The sequence below is a fragment of the Eptatretus burgeri genome, chromosome 9 (genome assembly GCF_056783735.1).
Source record: "Eptatretus burgeri isolate ZD-2024b chromosome 9, Ebu_testis_v1, whole genome shotgun sequence".
Lineage (NCBI taxonomy): Eukaryota > Metazoa > Chordata > Myxini > Myxiniformes > Myxinidae > Eptatretus > Eptatretus burgeri.
The window spans coordinates 89,136,177-89,156,428 of record NC_140969.1 but is presented as its reverse complement, the minus strand read 5'-3'; the positions used below and the strand labels follow the sequence as shown (position 1 = coordinate 89,156,428).

The 20,252-nt window shown below is 42.9% G+C and overlaps 1 protein-coding gene across 8 annotated transcripts in view; it reads left to right on the top strand.

Annotated features, from left to right (window-relative positions):
* Nucleotides 1–322: 322 nt before the first annotated feature.
* The window catches only part of TDP2 (tyrosyl-DNA phosphodiesterase 2), a 40,202-nt gene continuing 20,272 nt past the window's right edge, over nt 323–20,252 (top strand). The window contains exons 1-3 of one of the 8 annotated variants that reach the window (XM_085896015.1): nt 323–510; nt 668–810; nt 5,880–5,996. In XM_085896015.1, the coding sequence (XP_085752141.1) occupies nt 5,883–5,996 (114 nt within the window). In that variant the 5' untranslated portion in view covers nt 323–510; nt 668–810; nt 5,880–5,882. Of the gene's footprint in view, nt 511–667; nt 811–1,431; nt 1,668–1,769; nt 2,010–5,879; nt 5,997–19,931; nt 19,956–20,252 lie in introns of those variants that run through there. The other 7 variants (XM_085896020.1, XM_085896019.1, XM_085896018.1 and 4 more) reach the window with 7 other exon arrangements.

The window sequence follows — 20,252 nt, the reverse complement described above, 5'->3', positions numbered from 1 at the left end:
TGCCAGGATGGCTAAGACGAGAGGTCCGCACACTCTCCTCTTAACTGTCCAACCTGTGTTTGAATCCCAACCCAGCTATAAACTATCATCCTCGTGATTCATCAGTGTGCCGTCCCTCGGATGGACGTTAAAGTGGGGCTACCAGCATTAGTCGGTAGACGTTAAAAATCCCACGGAGTTCTTTGCAAAGAATGGGAGAGCCATCCCACGGTGTTCAGCACCCTGAACAAATTCCTAATTCTTGCTCTAACCTGCAGAGGGCACTGCGTCAGCGGGAGGGCACTGTGTCGGCAGTATCACCACGCCCTCAGCCAACGATTATGCCCTGCAATCTCGTGCTGCCAACGAAAGAAGAAGTGTGCCCTCTGTCCCCCTCCAGCTCCCTCCCCCCAGATATGGTGCCTACGAAAAGTCTTGTCTTTCCTTTTGTTCCAACACCTTGCGTACAAGTCCGTGAGCATTACTGTCCGCAAGTGGGGTGCAAAACCAGACCCTACCAACTATAGCCCGGTGAACTTGCTTCGAATTACCAGCAGTAAACGGAATCCATTGCATTGCTTCTGATGTTGTGTTTCCTGTTTTCAAACATCCTGTCACTCAACTATGGATATGCTTCTGCTTCTCTCTCTCAGCAATGATTGTGGGTTCTAAAAGTTCTGATTTACAGAGGAAGGACTTGGCGCAACAGAACGCCAAGTCTGCAGCTGGCTTGGAAGCATCGTCCGCCCGGTGAAGGTCGTGGTTGATGAAGAAGGCCCAGAAGCTTAAGAGCCTCAACCTTTTCCAGTGGTTGACCATGGAAATAGACAGGTGGGTGTATGTGTGTGATGATTCGTCTGGAGTGACAGGCTAATAACGTGAAAAATTCCTGGTCCAACCGATAGGGGGGGAACTACATGAGCAGCACATCAAATGATGCCACTCGCACCCATGGGCTAAATTAAAAAAAGAAGAAGAACCGCGCAATGTTTCCCCTGAGCCACGTGGTGCATACGACTGAAGAACAGTAGATGGCGAATCTGCAACTTGGAAAAGGAATATTTACTCACCATATTGCCATTTCCACAACTTGTTTTTTGAAGAAGAACCGTGCAATGGTCCCCTGAGCCACGTGGTGCATAAGGCAGTGTGAAGAAAAAGAATCGATATCTGGCGAATCGGCAACTTGGAAAAGGAATATTTACTCACCATATTGCCATTTCCACAACTTGTTTTTTGAAGAAGAACCGCGCAATGGTCCCCTGAGCCACGTGGTGCATAAGGCAGTGTGAAGAAAAAGAATCGATATCTGGCGAATCGGCAACTTGGAAAAGGAATATTTACTCACCATATTGCCAGTTCCACAACTTGTTTTTGAAGAAGAACCGCGCAATGGTCCCCTGAGCCACGTGCTGCATACGAGTGTGAAGAAGAAGAATCGGTATATGGCGAATCTGCAACTTGGAAAAGGAATATTTACTCACCATGTTGGCAGTTCCACAACTTGTTTTTTTTTTGCGACTTTTGACGCTGCTGTTCCGGGAATATGATCAGTTTCTGCCGGCGTTTGTTGGGAGACGTCCAAGATCCGGATCGCATCTGAATTGCCGTATCTTGTTACATTTGCACAGAACTGGCCAGAAAATTATCGACATCAGCCTCGTGTTGCTCACAGGAAGTCGTTGCAGGTGAGGGATTCAGGAACATTGGCGGGTCGGGTGATTCATCAAGGTGTGTGCCGTTTCTCGGATGGACGCTAAATTAGGCCTCGCGTCTGCCGACATTTCTAGATTTCTAGTTTGTGGACGTTAAAGATCCCACGGCGACTTTCGCGAAGAGTAAGCGAGCTATCGCCGGCATCCTAAAGAGGGCATCGCGTCATCGGATGAGCCGCTCCCTCGGCCAATGATGTGACCTCCGCAACCTCGTGCTGCCCACCAAAGAGGAAGAAGCAGAAGATTGATGGGAGGATGAGCCACGGACTCGTCTTGTGACCTCTGACGGTGAAGGTGAAGGTGAAGGTGACGAAGGTGATGTTTTCGCACCTTTCTGTCTGTGTGCAGGATATCTGAAAAAGTTGTGGACGGATTCGGACGAAACTTGGCGGACAGGTTCGATGCGTGACGAGGACGAATTGATTCAAATTTGCTGAAGATCCGAATCCGGATCGGGATACGATGATTATTTAATTTTTAAACTCGTTATGCCAGGTGACGGTATGGCCAAGATGTGGTGAAGTGCGAGAGATTAAAGTTTAATGATTAATTTAAACTGCGAGGACTTGGCTCAAAGATCACTCGTCAATGTTTCAGAGTTAGGGTGGTGGTAAGGAGGTTGACAGCCATGGAATGGGTGGCAGATAGAAGAGGGATTATAATTGGGTTAGTGTACCAACCAGGTAATGGTTTGGAGTTTGTGTGGTCACCGGCCAGTCAGTACGATGTACCAAACAATGCAGAATCATCAGCAAGAAATAATAGCCTGGTGATGGCTTCACGGTTAAGGTGATTGGCTAATACGATCTTAAGGTCTTGAGTTCAAGCCGCCTATTGTCTCGTTTAATTAACTCCAGGTGGGTTGACTCGACTTGTCATCCTTCCAAGGTTAGTGAAATTGGTGCCAGCTTGCTGGGAACAGGGGCACTGCATCAGTGGCACAGCTGCACTTCCAGAAAATGATGCAACAAGAAGCCACAGGCTGAATACAAAACAACAACAACAAGCAATAAAGAAGACATGGATGTCCAGAGCATCGGAGAGACCCTTTACGTCGATGAGGAACAAGACTGGGTTGAAGACTCTGCCTTGGGGGGTCTCCAACCTCCATTGTGATAGTAGAGGGTTCCACTGATTGTAACGTGCGTTACCTGTGTGGTGGAGGAATTCAAGAAGCCAGGTATTGATGAAGTCGTGGATTCCACAAGCAGCGATTTTTGACAAGCAGAGCTGGATACGAGCTGTGTTGAATGCCTGAGATGTAACTAAAGAGACTGAGATGGTCCTGTCCTCTTGTTTAAAATTCAATGTCTCCAACTATTTCTGGGAGACTCGCAGCAGCATGTCCGTAGTTGAATTGGGCAGGACGGAATCCAAATGGATGGTCAGATATTCGGCTGTTTGGAAAGACGAACGACTTGACAATGATCGATTTTGTGGAGAGGATCTCTTTTTGCATCATTGTTGTGAATGGGAGTGATGTTGATGGAAGGAGATGGACGAATAAAGGATGAGGGGTAGGGGGAGATGCATAGATTTTTAAAATATGTACTGTACATTAAAAAAAAAATTGTACACATAGTTTTGGCTCATGGAAGAGCCAGAATACTGAACAGATCAGGTTGCAACAGAACAAAAGGAACAGTAGAGAGAGGTGGGTCACAAACAACAGAGCCAAGGAACGGTTGGACAAATAATGGGTGTTGGAGAGAAATGAGGGGTAGGGGAGGTTGCATTGAGTGGACAACGGATACAGAAGCAAACTCGTCAGAGGGGAAAACTGGAAATTTGGAAAAAGGTTGTGGTGGGGGTTTGGGGTATAAAAGATCATGGTTTTGGATTGGGGATGATCTGAGATGGGGGTGAACAGATGTCTTGAAGACTTGGAGTGAAGAATGAGTTTGAAGAAGATGTGGAAGCTTGTTCGTTGCACAGGTGGAGACAAGAGGAACAAATGAGTGGAGGTGAGCAGTGATTCTGGATTTTGGGAGTTTCCATAGAAGGTGGTGGTTGGTGAACCATGTGCACCCTGCAGTTTCATGGGTGGGAGGAGAAAAAGCAGAGGGTACAAGACCAAAAAGTAGGCAGTAGAAGACAGAACGACCACCGACCTGTCTGAGATCGCAAAATGATAGGCCCATAGACTCAGCATAATCACAGGAGAATACAATGATCTTGAAAGTCTTGGTTTCCATGATGTCTCGCTGAGCAGGGTGTGAGGTGGGGGTGCCAGCCCAAAGGGGAGAGCAGTATTTCGTCAAGCTGCAGATAAAGGCCTTGTAGGTAGACAAGAGTTTCGGTGTGCCTTGAATGGACTTTGCACAATGGAGGATGCCCAGTTGGTGACTGGCTTTGGAGCTTTGAAATGTGGTTTGCCCAAGACAGTTCATGGCTGATAGTTTGATTGACTGAAATTCTTCTTTAAGATTGTTAAGAAATTACAGAGGAGGGTTTGCCAGACAGTCCTTTCAGAGAGATAGTGAGATTTGTCAGGATTGAAAAACGTATTCCAGGTGTTTAACCAAGTTGTGATTTTTTTTTTTTTTCTTTTCAAGGTCGGAAGAGATGGAAGATGCCTATCTGAAGGATGAGGGATGTCACGGCAGCGGGTGAAGTCATCAACAAATAGATAAAGAGGATTTCCCAGAGTCAGAGCTCATTTTTGAAGATCAGGAATATTACTGGGCCCAGAACACTTCCTTGGGGCACTCCTGCTTTGACAGGGAGAGGAGATGAAAGGATTCCATTGAGAGCCACACCTTAGGTTACTGACTTCCTCTACTCTCATAGTCATGTGTGGAGTTGGCTTCAGATGCCATAGGCAGAGAGTTTGGAGAGTAAGGCAGGATTCCAGACTGTATCTAAAGCATGAGATATGTCCAGAGAGATGGCCCAAATGTGATGTCTGACATTGAGGGCCTCCATCCATTGTTGGGAGGGAGAGGCAGCATTTTCCAAGGTTGAGTGACCTGGTCTGAATCCAACATGAGACAGTTGGAGAAAGGAAGGATTTCTTGTCAATTGCGATGATGGAATCCATGTCCTCAGCTTTATTCCAATCATCAGCAAGAAGTCTGTAGTTCAGGGGATTGGTTTTTTCACCTTTTAATGTAATATAGTGATGTTGGCTGACTTTCCAGCAGATGGAAGAAGACCTTGGGCAAATTACATGGTGAAAAGGGCAGAAAGAGGATGTGCAAGAGTGGAAGAGCTGGGCTTTTGGCCTTTGGAGCACGTGAGCTGATGCCACCTGGTCCTGTTGCAGAATCAATTGTGGATTGCCAGAAACTTCTCCAACTTTACGGGTTTAAAAGATTTGGAGTCGAGGAGCAATTGGGTGTGACTGGGTAGAGTGAGTACAGAGAGCGAGGGGTTGGGGACACCAAAATTTGGAAGGAAACACAGAATTGAGGCGTTCAGCCTTCTCATGAGCGGAGTCGGCTGTGGTGCCATTTGAAGTGAGGGAAGGGATGAAGGTTCTACATACTCCGGAGATAGACTTAAGGCACCACCAGGTTTTGGAGGAGGGAGACGAGTTTGACAGTTCATTCTTGAGGTTGGACAGATGTTGTGTTTTTTGCTCTCTTGAGAGGGGACACTTTTGTTGTGAGCTTTGTGGAATGGAAGGATATACTTTTTACCAGCAAGTCAAGCCTGTTTGCACATTCTGAGGTGATGTTCCTGTCAGTGTTCCAAATACCCTTTTCTTCAATTCTTTACTTCCCTTACTCCCTCTAACACGTGACCAGACTTTCTCTGGTTGGGTCATACCCTTTCAATAGCATATGGTTTGAGGTGCCCACGGGAGCTGAGGAAGACCAGAAATTGTTTCTCTCATCAGGAAAGCAGTACCCATTAATTCAGCCGTTATTCTAACCCAATATCAAACCGAGTTCAATCATTAAATGCTATGGAATGGTAATTTCGAACACTCATTAGTATTAAAAAATATGTTTGAGAAGACCAGGATGCAGGCACTTTTCACAACCCCTCCTCCCCTACCCCAACTTGCTGAATACAAAATGCTTCAGAGGAAAATTGGATCATATGTTGTACATACATGAAGGCTATATGTCAGATATGTAAGATGACAATGATGACTATTTTGATCATTTGGATGTTTGTGGATGTTTCCGTAATCATATTGTTATACTCTTGTTTTAATGTATGTTATTGGCTGCTCAGGCAATGGAGTGTCAGCCAAACAAAGAAAATGAACTCGGAAGGCTCTTTGCAGATGTGACAAGTTTATCACAACCCGAGGCCATAAAATGGCTCCAGAAACACAGCTGGAATCTGCAGGTAAGTGCTAACGGCTCAAATGAGGGCCCCATTGAGAGCATGCATCGATGGTCTATTCTGTTTGAATTGCATGAAACAGTGCTGTAGCAACATCAAACGAGGTTGTTTTTTTTTTATTTCTATTCTTTAAGTTTAATTTTGTGGCTTCGCATACACACAAGGCGATGCTAAGAATGCCAGACACAGAGGGAGACCGCTTTGCCCACAAAGCTTGTGTAGTCGCCACATTGCTGGCAACCCATGATCACATCACTCTCCCTTATAATCCTACGTACACAAAGCAAAAAGCAGCGTTAATAAATTGGTTCACTTTGTCTGTCTGTCTACAAATGTCAGTTTATGATCGAGGAACAACTTAATTTCAATTGAATGTTATATTTTGAACATTAATCAGATGATGAACCTGTAGTTTAGCAGTGTTTTGTCTCTGAATTAGTCTTGATCACGCATGCGCAGAGAGGAGTGAGATAATATATTTATGCTGCCTGGCAGTCAAACAAAATTGAAGATAATTCCAAACAGGAAACTCACTGTTTCTAATGACGACATAAAGGACACAAACAACAGACACGAATAATTAATGTACGTGTTAAATAAGGTGGTGTAAAAGTCGCTGCAGCAAAGGCGGTAAACTTTTGTAATTTTTTTTTATTTTGCGTCATTTTAGTTGAATTATAATTCTATAAACTCTCGTTTATTAATTTTTAATTCTTATTATTTTCTCATGACTTGACTACTACACATTCTAATCGTGGTGTTGGCTTAACAGTTGAGGTGGTTGGCTTCAGATCTTGGGGTCTTGAGTTTGATTCCCTGTCGTGCTGTTGAAATAACAGGTGGCGTGTGAAACAACAACTACACATTGACATGATACAAATGCAACACAATCGGACATTTCCAACTTGCACACATGACAACTCGATCACACCTGGCTCTAATCTTAAGGTACCTATCATTCCAACAAATATCCCTGTACCCCTCTATGCCCATTGTTTCTTATCTAAATCGATTGTTAAACCTATTAACAGCCCTGCTTCTACCACCTTCCCTGGAAGACCATTCCATGAAATAAACATTAACAGCACTGGACAACACACCTGCCTTGCTTCTGTTCGCACCCTTCTCTTTTTCACTCTTCAGTTATCCCCTCTGTTTCTGTCATTGTCCATCTTGGTTAAAAAAAAGAAAATAAAATGGCACGCGTCGGAAGGAAATAGAGGTGGATGAAGGCGTGCACGTGCTTGAACACGAGGCCACCAGTGGGTGAGTTTAACAGTGGGGAGGAGCTTAGCAGAGGAACCTCCCTCCTGACTATCACTCAAAGGAGCACCTCCCCCCCCCCTCTGGATTGGAAGATGGGACACAAGGAGACATTGCGAAGATGCTTCAGGCCATGATGACAGAGTTGAAAGTGGATTTTGTAGTTAAAATAGAACAGAGCAGGCTTGAGTCGAATACAAAATTCATGAAATTGGAAACTAAATTTCATGAAAATAGCAAGATGCTCCTGCAGTTTTGAAATCGATTTGAAATTGGAAGTAAAAATGGCCTGGAACATAGTCTTTTAGTCGTGTGGATGTTGTTGACCCCTACCGGGAAGAAATCATCCAGGAGACAGAGTGGCAGCAATATCAAGTCACAATAGTGTGTGTGTGTGTGTGTGTGTGTGTGTGTGTGTGTGTGTGTGTGTGTGTGTGTGTGTGTGTGTGTGTGTGTGTGTGTGTGTGTGTGTGTGTACGCACGTGTACCTAAGCCATGTGGGGTGGCTCCTGCAGAGTGTAAAATTGGCATCAGCAAGGCAGGGGTTAAAAGGCGATCACACAGCTTTGGATGATTAGGTTTTAGAAGAGGTCAAGCAAGAGCCTCCAATTGGCTGATCATTGTTGTTTTCTTTATCTCAGTGATGTGAGTCATGAGCAGCTTGGTGCTCGGAGAAATTTGGAAAGGGAAGAAGAGCAGGAGGCTCAAGGCTAGCAGTGGTTGTGGGACAAGGACGAGGACAAGGGCTTAAGAACTAAGGAACAATATTGGTTCGTGCTACCGCTGGGTATTGCGAAAAGTTGTAATCCAACCAGGTTCAAATCGTACTTGCTGCCAAACGATCGATATTACAGCCTTCGGGTTAATATCAGATTATAAGGAATGTCTCCATCGATAATCTCAGTAGATGACAAGGTTATGGATAGCATACTTTTTGAACAATTAGTTATTTCACATGCCTATGTTGATCGAACCACTAGTGTGCACTAACTGCTCATGTTTGTTTAATCAGCTGTTAGATTGTGCCTGCTCGCGAGTATATATACAGCACAGGTCCAATGGCTCTCATTTTATCGAACTTAGCTCTTTGACAGGATTACTTGGAAGCACAAATCTGTCTTAGAAATGGATTTTTGGGGGGATGGAGGGGGGTGGTTATACATGATATGGGCTCTTGGAAGAGCTAGGACACAGAACAGATCAGGACACAAAACAACAAAAGAAACAGGAGAAAGGGGAAATCACAACAGCAACAACATCAACAGGAACAACAGACAAACAAGGGATGCAGGTGACGAGGGTTGGAGGAAACGCAAGGGGTTGACAAGATCAATACACACAAACTTTTGGGAAGGGTGGGAGTGGTTTAATGGGTGTGGAAAAGATCATGGCTTTGGATGGGGAATGACCTGAGATGGTGTTGAACAGCTGTCTTGAAGACCCGGAAGGAAGAATGATTGAAGAGTGTGGGAAGCGGTTCCTCAGGTGGGAAAAGATAGGGATAAATGAGTGGAGGTGAGCATTGCTTCTGGATTTAGGCAGTTTCACGAGGAGGGGTTACTGGTGGACCACCTGTGGCCTGCAGATACTTGGGGCACATAGAAGGCAGAGGGTGCAAGACCAGAAATGAGGCAGAAGAAGACAGAGAGAGCAACCACTGACCTGTCGTTGATGGTGAAGTGATAGGCCCATCGACTCAACTTCATCATGAGAGATTCCATTTATCTTGAAGGCCTTGGTTTCCACGACATCAAGCTGAGCAAGATGTGAGGCAGGGGAGCCAGCCCAGAGGGGAGAGCAGTACTCCAAGCTGTGGATGTAAGCCTTGTATGTGGAAAGGAGCTCAGGTATGCCAAGGAAGGACCTTGCACGATGAAGGATGCCCAGTCGGCGTCTGCCTTTGGAGGCCAACTTTGAAATGTGGTTTGCTCAAGAGAGATCATGGCTGAGAGTGAGACCCAGGAGTTTGAGTGACGAAACTTCTTTCAGATGGGAGGGTTTGTGGAATGGTCCTTTCAGAGGGAGAGTGAGTGAGTGGGATTTCTCAAGATTGAAAGCCATGTTCCAAGTGTTTGACCAGTTTGTGATTTTGTCAAGGTCTAGGAGAGGGAAGAGGCTGCTACCTGTCTGTCGGGAGGATGAAACATGTCATGGCAGAGATAAAAAGGATTTTCCAGGAGTTATTGAGATAAGATAATGTACAGTATGTAATTACCTTCACCACTGAAGGTGGACAGAGGTTATATTTTCACCCCTGTCTGTTTGTGAGGAGTATATCTCAAAAATCGTGGACAGATTCGGACAAAACTTGGTGGACAGGTTGGGTGTGTGACACGGACAAATTAATTCGATTTTGGTGAAGATCCGGATACGAGAATTTTTTAATTTCTAACTGGTTCTTCACCATTGAGAGATGGCACCAAAAACGATATGTTGCATGATATTTCAAAAAGTTGTGGATGAGTTATGAAAAATAACTTGGTGGATGAGTTGGTTCGGTGACGACAACAAGTCGATTAGATTTTGGTTGAGGTGCGGATCCAGACCTTGCCTATCAGTGGGATACAAAACGTAAACTGTTCAGCCTTGTGGAGGTATGCGCTCTACCGAGTGCCACACTAGTTGGTTAACCAACCACTCGAGAGATTGACACAGTGATGTAACTAAAACCGGTAATCTGTAGTGGTTCTCCATGGAATTTGGGGTTCCAAATGAATCGACCAACGACCATGGATGCCAGACCGCCACGATGATGAATATTGTATTCAATGAGACGGATTGCAGTACAAGCAGGAAATTTTAAATGCGATGCAAGAATGAATGAAAGAAACAATGAATGATTGTAACATTTCAGCCAAATTCCTTGCATTCACCTCGCACAAGTCGGAGCCGCATGTGCATACGACGAGTTTTACTATACTTGGTTTACAACAATATCAAGTCACGATACAACATTCAAATTGATCATGAAATACGAAATAACGGTCCTTATTAGGTACTTATCGAACACAAATATGAGTAAGCAGAGGGAACCATCCAACTTTGCATAGTTTTGCTGACCAAATTACACATTTGACCTTGTCATGAGGGAGCCTGGGCATTATTCGGCCTTGCCCTGGTCGAACAGAGCAGCCCATGCCTCACAGAATACTATAATTCCACCAAAATCTAGCAAAATATTACACAAAATATTTTGGTTGCACAAAATATTGCACAATCACCGCAGGTTGGTCAGTGGTCTTTGTCTTCTACCGTCTCCTCTCCAGCCTTGCCCCCCTGCTCTCTCTGCTATTTGTCCCCACCACATTTCCACAGGGCGCTCAAGGTCCGCCAACACCCCCCTTCTGGTAAAACTACCAAAATCACCAATCACTGCTCACCTTCACTCTTTCATTCCTCTTTTTTTTTTCCCGCCTTTGGAATAAACTCCCTCACTATTCAATCCCATTCTTCCCTCCAGGCCTTCAAAACAGCTGTTCACCACCACCTATTATCATCCCCCATCCAAATCCTCGATCTTTTCTACCCCCGATAATCCACCCAAGCCCACTTCCTTCAATTCCCCAGCTTTCCTTCCTGAAAGTCCCTGTAATGTCCATCTTCTCTTCCCCATGTTCCCCATCCCATCCCTTTCCCTTCCACAGATCTCCTAATGTGTCTGTTCCCCACTGTTTTATCCTTCCCACTCCCGCCCCTCTTGTCTCATGCCCCCTTGCTGTGCGTTGTGTGTTAGCTCTCGTACGAGCCTCAACAAGGTATACAAAAAAAGCCACTTCTGTACGAACACGAACCCAGAAGTAACTTGCTTGGAAGACAAAATGGCTCCATGAAAACCACTTGATGTCGATTGACCAATCACACAGCCGGATCGCTCTGTACAAGCAGAACAATAGATGGTCAGACTCTCTATATAGTCATTCCACCTCATATCACCAGAGGCCTCCCAGTTGACCCCCTCAGATTTACTGTAAACTTTCATAAAATCGTTCCCAGGAATCAAAATGAAGCTGCGTAAAATTTTAGGTCCATAGATGCGGTCAACTCCGAGATATTGAGGGTTGAAAATGTGGTTGTGGCCCTATTTTTATGGTCGTTGCGAGCATCACAAAATGAACGGCTACTTTTAAACTCCCACAACTTTTTAAATATTAATGCTAGAGCCTTGAAATTTTCAGAGGTTATTCTTCTATAACTGCTCTGTAAGAAACAAACATAAAACAGAGTATACCTCTATTAATTTTTATGACCTGATCAGTTGAAATCCAGAAAAAAAAATGTTGGTTTTGTATGAAGACCCCACTTTGAGACCCCATATATTTTTTTTATTGACCCATCCCAGAAGCTTGAATTTTTTTCATTTAATAATTGTATAGTTGTAGTATTCAAATACATGTTTATTTTTCTTAATCAGTCATATATAATACAGTCATGATCCCTCAAAAATTGAAAATTTTCATTTTTCCCCGAAATTCAGGTGAGGATTGCAAATATATGACAAGGTCAACCACTTCAAATTGTTCACCTTTGGAAAGAGCATATTCAAGTTTACAAAAGTCAAATATCAAAGTGGTATATTTTTTTTAAAATATATTTTCTATTCTTTTTTATAACTGTTGTGAATGGTGTTGTGAACATGGTGTGGGCACCATGGAAATCATGAATGATTAGTTCTCTGATTCAAATTAATAATACAAAAGTATATCGCATACTGCAATATAATAACAATGTAATAAAACATTTCACATAAATTATTTGAATTGGTCCTTGATCTGCTTTTCCAAGTCAGGTGGGAGTTTGTACTGCCTCCCAATTGATGTTAGGGGAGCATCAATAACTTTCATCACATGGACCAAAGGAACCCAACAAATGTTCTCCCTTGAATGTAACTATATTATGTACACTGCTGACATCAGCAGATCAGCCACTATTCCTGAGTTCTCTTTTTAGCCCCAGCCAGATGAGTTAAGCTCTTGCTATTTACAAATGAGAAACAAAGAATTACAAATTCAAATTTCAAAGTATTGTGCTCATGGTATCCTAATAGCAGATGATGTGTATGTACATTGTATATACATGTACTACATGTAAAAGGACTTCATTAAATAGCACACACAATGCGCAGAGCACTGGCAGAACATCATTTATTCAAATATTTTGAAAATGTTGATAGAAACATTATACCACTTTGATATTTGACACTTTTGTAAACTTGAATATGCTCTTTCCAATGATGAACAATTTGAAGTGGTATACCTTGTCATATATTTGCAATCCTCACCTGAATTTTGGGGAAAAATGAAAAATTTCAATTTTTGAGGGATCATGACTGTATTATATATGACTGATTAAGAAAAGTAAACATGTATTTGAATACTACGACCATGCAGTTATTAAATGAAAAAATTTCAAGCTTCTGGGATGGGTCAATAAAAATATATGGGGTCTCAAAGTTGGGTCTTCATACAAAACCAACATTTTTTTTTTCTGGATTTCAACTGATCAGGTCATAAAATTTAATGGAGGTATATTCAGTTTTATGTTTGTTTCTTACAGAGCGGTTATAAAAAAAAATCTCTGAAAATTTCAAGGCTCCAGCATTAATATTTAAAAAGTTGTGGAAGTTTAAAAGTAGCCGTTCATTTTGTGATGCTCACAACGACAATAAAAAATAGGGCAACCACATTTTCAACCCTCAATATCTCGGAGTTGACCGCATCTATGGACCTAAAATTTTACGCAGCTTCATTTTGATACCTGGGGAACTATTTTATGAAAGTTTTTAAAGTAAATCTGAGGGGGTCAATTGGGAACATTTTCTTAAATTTGGTGATTTCAGATGGAATGACTCTTTACAGCACTGCACTTCAAGCACTTTGCAGTCTGTGCTTCTGTGTGCCTTTCCACACCCTCCACCCTTGCCCTGAGGAAGAGGAAGACACTCCACCCTCCCACAGGGAGACTCCCCTGATTGCAAGGCGGCTCGTCGTTGGCCCATTTTGCTTGGTGGCGATGATGCTGATTGCTGCGCGATCATCTGATCCTTCGATGCTGATTGCTTCGATTTTGCAAGTAACAAACAGAGAGCGATGAAAACATAACCTCCTTCACCTTTGGTGATGGAGTTAATAATGCGTTTTAAACTAAAACTCCAAGTTATAATTTGGAGAATGAACAGAATGGAAGAAATTAGCTATTTCTACATATTGAGAACATGCATGCAGAGAGTTCACTTATATAATTTTCATAGTGCATCAAATGCAAAACAACCATGACTTCTTAGAAGAGAAACGTCATGGCATGAGTCAGCACTTCTCTCGAATTCATTCATTTTTACACAAGCATATTTTAATAACAATGCTTGTGTAAAAAAAAAAAATTTTTTTTTTAAAGTTTGTGAATTTTACTATCAACTTTTTTTTTATTCGTTAGAAGGTGGGGGGGGGTTACATGGTCGAAGGCAGTTTTCGGGTGAATCATACACAACACCGACTACACACGATCCCCTGACGAGACATCACACTCAGCACAGATGCACGCAATCACAAGCTACTTAACAGTCTATACCCCTCAATCTCCAATCATTCTAGTAAGCTGGGCAAGAAATTTTAAAATGTGCTTATTTTTGAGGAAAAGCAAACAAATAGGTGTGTCTGGAGCGGATTTTTGTGCTGAGTATGAATATGTTTGTGTTTCCCAAATTTGCCTAATTAGGTTACTAATAAAGTTCAAAGGTCAATTAGTGCAAAACTCATTTTTACAAAATATGTTTTATTTTACATCCCAAATACAGATATGCAAACTATTTGTCTATCTTTTATATTAAATCAGACAAATATTGTCAAAGTTCTGAAATTAACAGAAACGTGAAGGAGATATTCACTTTATTCATGAATATATCCTAAACGGCTGGACTTTTCATTTTTTTACGGTAGGATGGATTGCTACTTACTTTGGACAGCAAAATACACCAGTGACCACAGTACCCTGGCTTCCATCATTGCATTGGGTCTGTGGTACATGAATGTAATGTTTGTTTTGTAGATTTCGGCTAATTAGAAGGTGTTGACGAGATTCAAGGTCATGGCAGACGAAATAGCAGACAGGCCTGACGCCCTGCTGAATATTGCAACTCGAGACGTGGCAACGGCTGATGTAGAGAAGTCGCTGCTGAAGGCAGAGCAACTGGGACAGAACCAGCTGGAGACGTTCGTGAAGGATAGAATGGTCGATTAAAAAGGTGAATTTCAGGGATCCATTGCCAAAGACAAAAGCTCTCACTTTCGCATCCTTGTATAATGTACATGTAGCGTCAAATACTTCAAAAGGAAAGATGGAAACTTTGAAAGCCGACAGGAATTTCACACAGAGACTTATCACGGCATACAGGGCTGGCAGAACAGTTGATCCAAACAACATCATGAACCATGAATTGATGAAAGTACCAGTGAGCATTGCTGACACGTCTGGCACTCTCCGAACAGGTACCGAATCCATTCTATTGGACCTGTTGACGAAGGACATGAGCTGTCCTACAGAAATTACCATCAGTGAGTCTTCATGTCTAATAATAGATGGACAAGCAATGATAATGTCATTGGGGAAGCCAATGGATCTGAATACGTTCGGGGAATATGCTGATGTAGTTGTCAATCACGTTTTGAAGCAGGGAGAAGCCTACAATAGGAATGATGTGACATTCAATCGGTACAATGACCTGTCTATCAAAGGCGATACACGAGTAAAGCGTACGAAGAAGTCCAAGCCAATTCGTTGACTGATTGAAGACTATGATGTACCCCTTCCAAACAAATGGACAGACTTCATGGCATCTACTGACAACAAGAGGGACCTTTGCCTGTATCTCTCTAATGCACTTGCTGCAGCTCCGAGTGAGAAGACCATTGTTGTTGGTGGAGGTTTGAAGGTACCGAGATGGAGGTACGAAGTACTGATGCGAACATGAACACAGATTTGTTGGAAAGCACCCATGAGGAGGCGGATACTCGTATTGTACTTCATTGCATTCACAGCAATGAACAAACAATAGTGGTGACTGCTCGTGATACAGATATCCTGATCTTACTTTTGGCACACTTCAACAAACTGACTTGCTCGCAGTTGTGGCTCAAGGCTGGAACATCGAAAAAGCTGAAGTATGTTCCTATTCATGACATTAGGAAACAACTTGGCTTTAGTGACCAAGTATATGAAACAATTCCAGCCTTCCACGCCATTACAGCTTGCGATACCGTATCATACTTATCTGGACACTCCAAGAAGTCCGCATGGAATGTATTCATTGAACACAGCAATCTCCTGAAGGATCTTGGAAGGTCACCAACTCTGTCCATGGACGTTTCTGATGATGCCGAGAAATTCATCTGTCACATTTACAAGACCTCATCCCAGAACTGTGACAAGGCCCGGGTGAAGCTGTTCAGTAAATGTAATGCACCAGATTCGATGCCACCATCAAGTGATGTTGCTCAATATCACATACAACGGGCTAACTACCAAAGCCTTGTATGGATAGAGGCCTGCCATCCCAAGCCAGTCATTCCTTCCCCAACTGAGTCCGGATGGAAACTGGTTGACGGGGTTCTTAAACCTGTGCTCACATCTCTTCCTCCCATTCCAAAGGCTTGCAAAGACATTGTAGAGTGTGGTTGCACAAAGAGTTGTCAGCAATAGGTGTTCATGCAAGAAATGGAACTTGCAATGCACAGAGGCTTGCAAATGTAGTGACTCAGAAACTGCAAAATGCAAAAATAAGGCCCAATAAAAGGCTTCCCACCATACACTGTACATTGCAGTCATCTTTCCCATGCTGGACTAGTCCTTAAGTTGTTTCAACAATGTTGTTGCGGTTTCATGGTGGGGAAACTATGGTTGTGAAATCCACCTTTCATGATTTCAATATTTCAAGTTAATTTCATGAAACTTAGTATTTTGCACTAACGAACCATTGGCGGCACTAATTATCATCATTAATTAGCATGCTAATTTGTCTAAGATTAACCCAAATCTTTAACACAAACATCATCTTCCTGTAACCCAGATCCAAAGCAATATGGATGCCAGAGAACTGTGGTACTGGTGCATTTTGCATATTAAGTTATTTAGATGAAAATCCGTATTTTACACTAAAATGAACACTTCTAATTAGCCGAAATCTACAAAACAAACATTATATTCATGTACAACAGACCCAATGCAATGATGGAAGCCAGGGTACTGTGGTCACTGGTGTATTTTGCTGTCCAAAATAAGTAGCAATCCATCCTACCGTAAAAAAAATGAAAAGTCCAGCCGTTTAGGATATATTCATGAATAAAGTGAATATCTCCTTCACGTTTTCTGTTAATTTTTAAACTTTGACTATATGTATGATTTAATATAAAAGACATTGACAAATAGTTTGCATATCTGTATTTGGGATGCAAAATAAAACATATTTTGTAAAAATATGAGTTTTGCACTAATTGACCTTAATTAGTGACCAAATTACGCAAATTTGGGAAACACAAACAACATATTCATACTCAGCACAAAAATCTGCTCCAGATACACCTATTTGTTTGCTTTTCCTCAAAAATGCCTCATGAAATCCGATTTGCTGGACATCAAACCAGTCTATAGGTCCCTATCTAATTCTTATGTCATGTTTGTGGTCTCGATGGAGGAATTTCATCATAAATATAGGATTGTATAGCATAGCATGGTCCGTGGATGAGTAGGAGACATTTCGATGTAAATCAAGTTGGGAAAACTGTGAGCTTAAGATTGTTCTGTGTCACCGCATGGGGGGTGGTGCTGTGTTAACTATGTAGGGTTTAAGGCTAGTTTCTCCCAGTATGTGATTGCCCCCTGTGACCTTTTCCTACATTTCTGCATTTACAAGGCTGGCTATAAAAAGGAACGACATTTTAACAACAACTGGCCGGCCAAGCCCCAGAGGCTGATGATTGGTCGGTGTGATGTAAGAGGGAGGATGATAGTGTGAAGACGAAGGTCAGAACACAAAGGACCTCTCTGGCTTCTCCTCGACGCGACGACGAAATGTAGCAGCGCGATTCTTGTTGTTCATGCTGAGGCAAATTTGTTTGCGTGCAGGAACAGGATGCTGACCGTTGTCTGTTCGGTGGAGTTTGTACGCTTCGAAGAGAAGAAGGTGCTGGAGAGACAAGAGGGCAAAGCGTGAGGCTCTGGTCCCTCTCGGCACGACAAAATAGCAGCACGATTCTCGTTGTTCATGCTGATGTGAATTTGCTCGCGTGCTGGAGCAAGACGCCAGCCATTGACTGTTTGGCTGGGTCATGAAGTTGTATGCTTTGTGGAGAAGAAGAACGCGTCTCTTGGCCTGATGTGCAATCGTCCGGTTGTATGTTCAAGGAGAAAGGCTGCACCCTTTGCTGTGGGCGAACCTTTTACCGAGAGAAGCGGTATGGCAATCTCGATTGTGAGAAGAAACTGTACGGCAGGTTGTGGGCCCTAATGAAGGAAGATCCCGCTCCCGCTCGGTGGCTACGCGGTTTCGAGGACCTAAAAGGTCATCTCTTGACGCAAGCTGAGAACCGGCATAAAGGGAGCAATGTGTTTTATTTTTTTTCTTTCCCCTTGTCTGTTTTTGTGACTGAATGGAGACGTCTCAAATTAGGCTCAGTTCTACCTCACGTTTAATTTGCACCTTTGGTTTATTTTCATCATAAGTCTTTGATTTATGTTCATTAAACCCTCATTTGTTCAATTCACTTGTTTGTTTGTTGTGGGTTCGAGGATAAACTTGTGTATCCCTGCTCGAGTACATGTTCCGCCGCTTTCCATTCCGTGCGCACCATAAATCTCCAAGAACCTCGGCCGTTCGCCTGCAAGTAAAACCGTTCGGCTATCCGTCCCGGTTGGTGTTAGTCGGCCTGAACACGACACTACCTACCAGTCTATACCCCTCTATCTCCAATGCTTCTGGGTACCTATCTAATTTTGCACTTATTTTTCCAGAGGATTCACCAGCCGCCTCTTGGTTTGTTTTGACACATCTTTGTCTTTCCAAATCCTTGTCAATCCTGACATTGCCGTTCTCCCCAACGCTAACCACACTCACTTCAATCTTAGAAACCAGGAAGATGAAACGTTCCACTATTTCCACATGATTGTCTTGCAATCCAAACACGTCGATCTTCTTGGTGAACAAGATTTTCATCATGTCCTCTTTACTTTCTGCCAACAGAGTGGTATCGTCAACATACCTTAGATTGTTGATACATCTTCCTCCAATACAGCCTCCGGCCTCCACGTCATCCAAGTTAGATTTTTCGTCAATTATTTTAACCACAGATTAATCAGTCAATTCTTTCCAATGATAATAGCATAATAATAACATTATGAATGATTATATTAACATGGTGGCTGGTGGGGGGGGGGGGGGCTGGCAGGATGGCCTGGAGGTCCGCACACTCGCCTCTAAGCTGTCAAGCCTGGGTGCGAATGTCGACCCAGCTATCAACTGTCATCCAGGGTAATTCATCGATGTGCTTTCCGTCCCTCGGATGGACATTAAACTGGATGTCCCCTCTGTCGGCATTAGTCAGTGGATGTTACAGATTTGATGTCCTTCGTGTAGAGTAGGCGAGCTACCTCTGGCAGCCTGAATAATCCCTTGGATGAACGTTAAACTGGGTGTCCCGTTTGTCAGCACAAGTCGACGGATGTAAAAGATGTGGTGTCTTTTGTATAGAGTTGGTGAGCTATGGCCACCACCCTGAAGAAATGACGAAAATCCTGCCCTAACCTTAGTCGAACGTCAGGCCTGGCTAGCCGGTTCGTGAAAGACTTGGGCAAGCTTCATTGTAAGAACATGGGATACAAAAAATAAATAAATAATTTGTGGCTATTAAAGAAGAAGTATATTAACACACTGACGTCTGCGGGTCTGCATGTGCACGCACGCGCACACACACATAAACCCCCCACACCTCGGCCACTCCCATATGGAGCTCCCATATATTCTTGTATACATAAAACTCCCATATAAAACTTGTATACTCCCATATATTCTTGTATACATAAAACTTTGCTTGCTTGATGCAAGGGAAGCTCTGCCCCTCTCAGCATGGAAGTGTATGGTGAGGAGCAGATTTCAGGTTAATGCACATACGCAGTCCAAGCTGCGCATAATTGTTGATCATCGTGTCGGTCTAATAAGACGCACTCATCATTCGCTGTCTAAACACAAGATTTTCACTGGCTGAACAACCACCACCTGCTGCTGGTTGATCTGTCTTTGGAGCACACTGCAACTAAAAAGCCATATGCACCAGCATTGTGCTTCCATTATCAGGCAGTGTTGGTGTGCTTCAAAATGACGAAATACATTGGCATCAAGTTGGCCATCCTGCATTTTATACTTGCCCAATTTGAGGCTCATGGAGGAAGCTTTACATATATCACATGTTCTAAAAGGGTATTAATAGACGTTGGACTACTTTAGTAGTCTGGGGAGTAACTGCTGAAATCTATCTGTCCTGGTTCATCCCAACATCTTTGTTCTTTGTTCTTTCACATCTCTATTCCTCTCTTTCATTATCTAGCTTTTTAAGGAGAAGTGAATTCTTGCAGAAATTTTTCTGTAATGCCCACTTGGCTGCGCCTGGATGGGTTTGAGGGTTGTGGAGTAGCGGCTGAAACCCGAATCCTATCCAGGTTCGTCCTGATGACTCCATGTTTGCTCTTTACTTCTGCAGGTTCTTTCTTGGTCTTCCGTTTCATGACTACGATTTAGAAGGGCATTAGACATTGGATATAGCAACATAGTGCAGCAGATAATCATAACAATTGTGCAAATTATGACTAAAGCATGAAATTTTTACCAGTGTTAGTATATTCCATAAGCTTCATTTTCAGATCGGGAGGTAAGTCAGATTTGACCTCTGAGGATAGTGAGAGGTCAATGACCTCAATTACATTGAAATTGTCATTTTTTTTTTCACGATTCTGGTG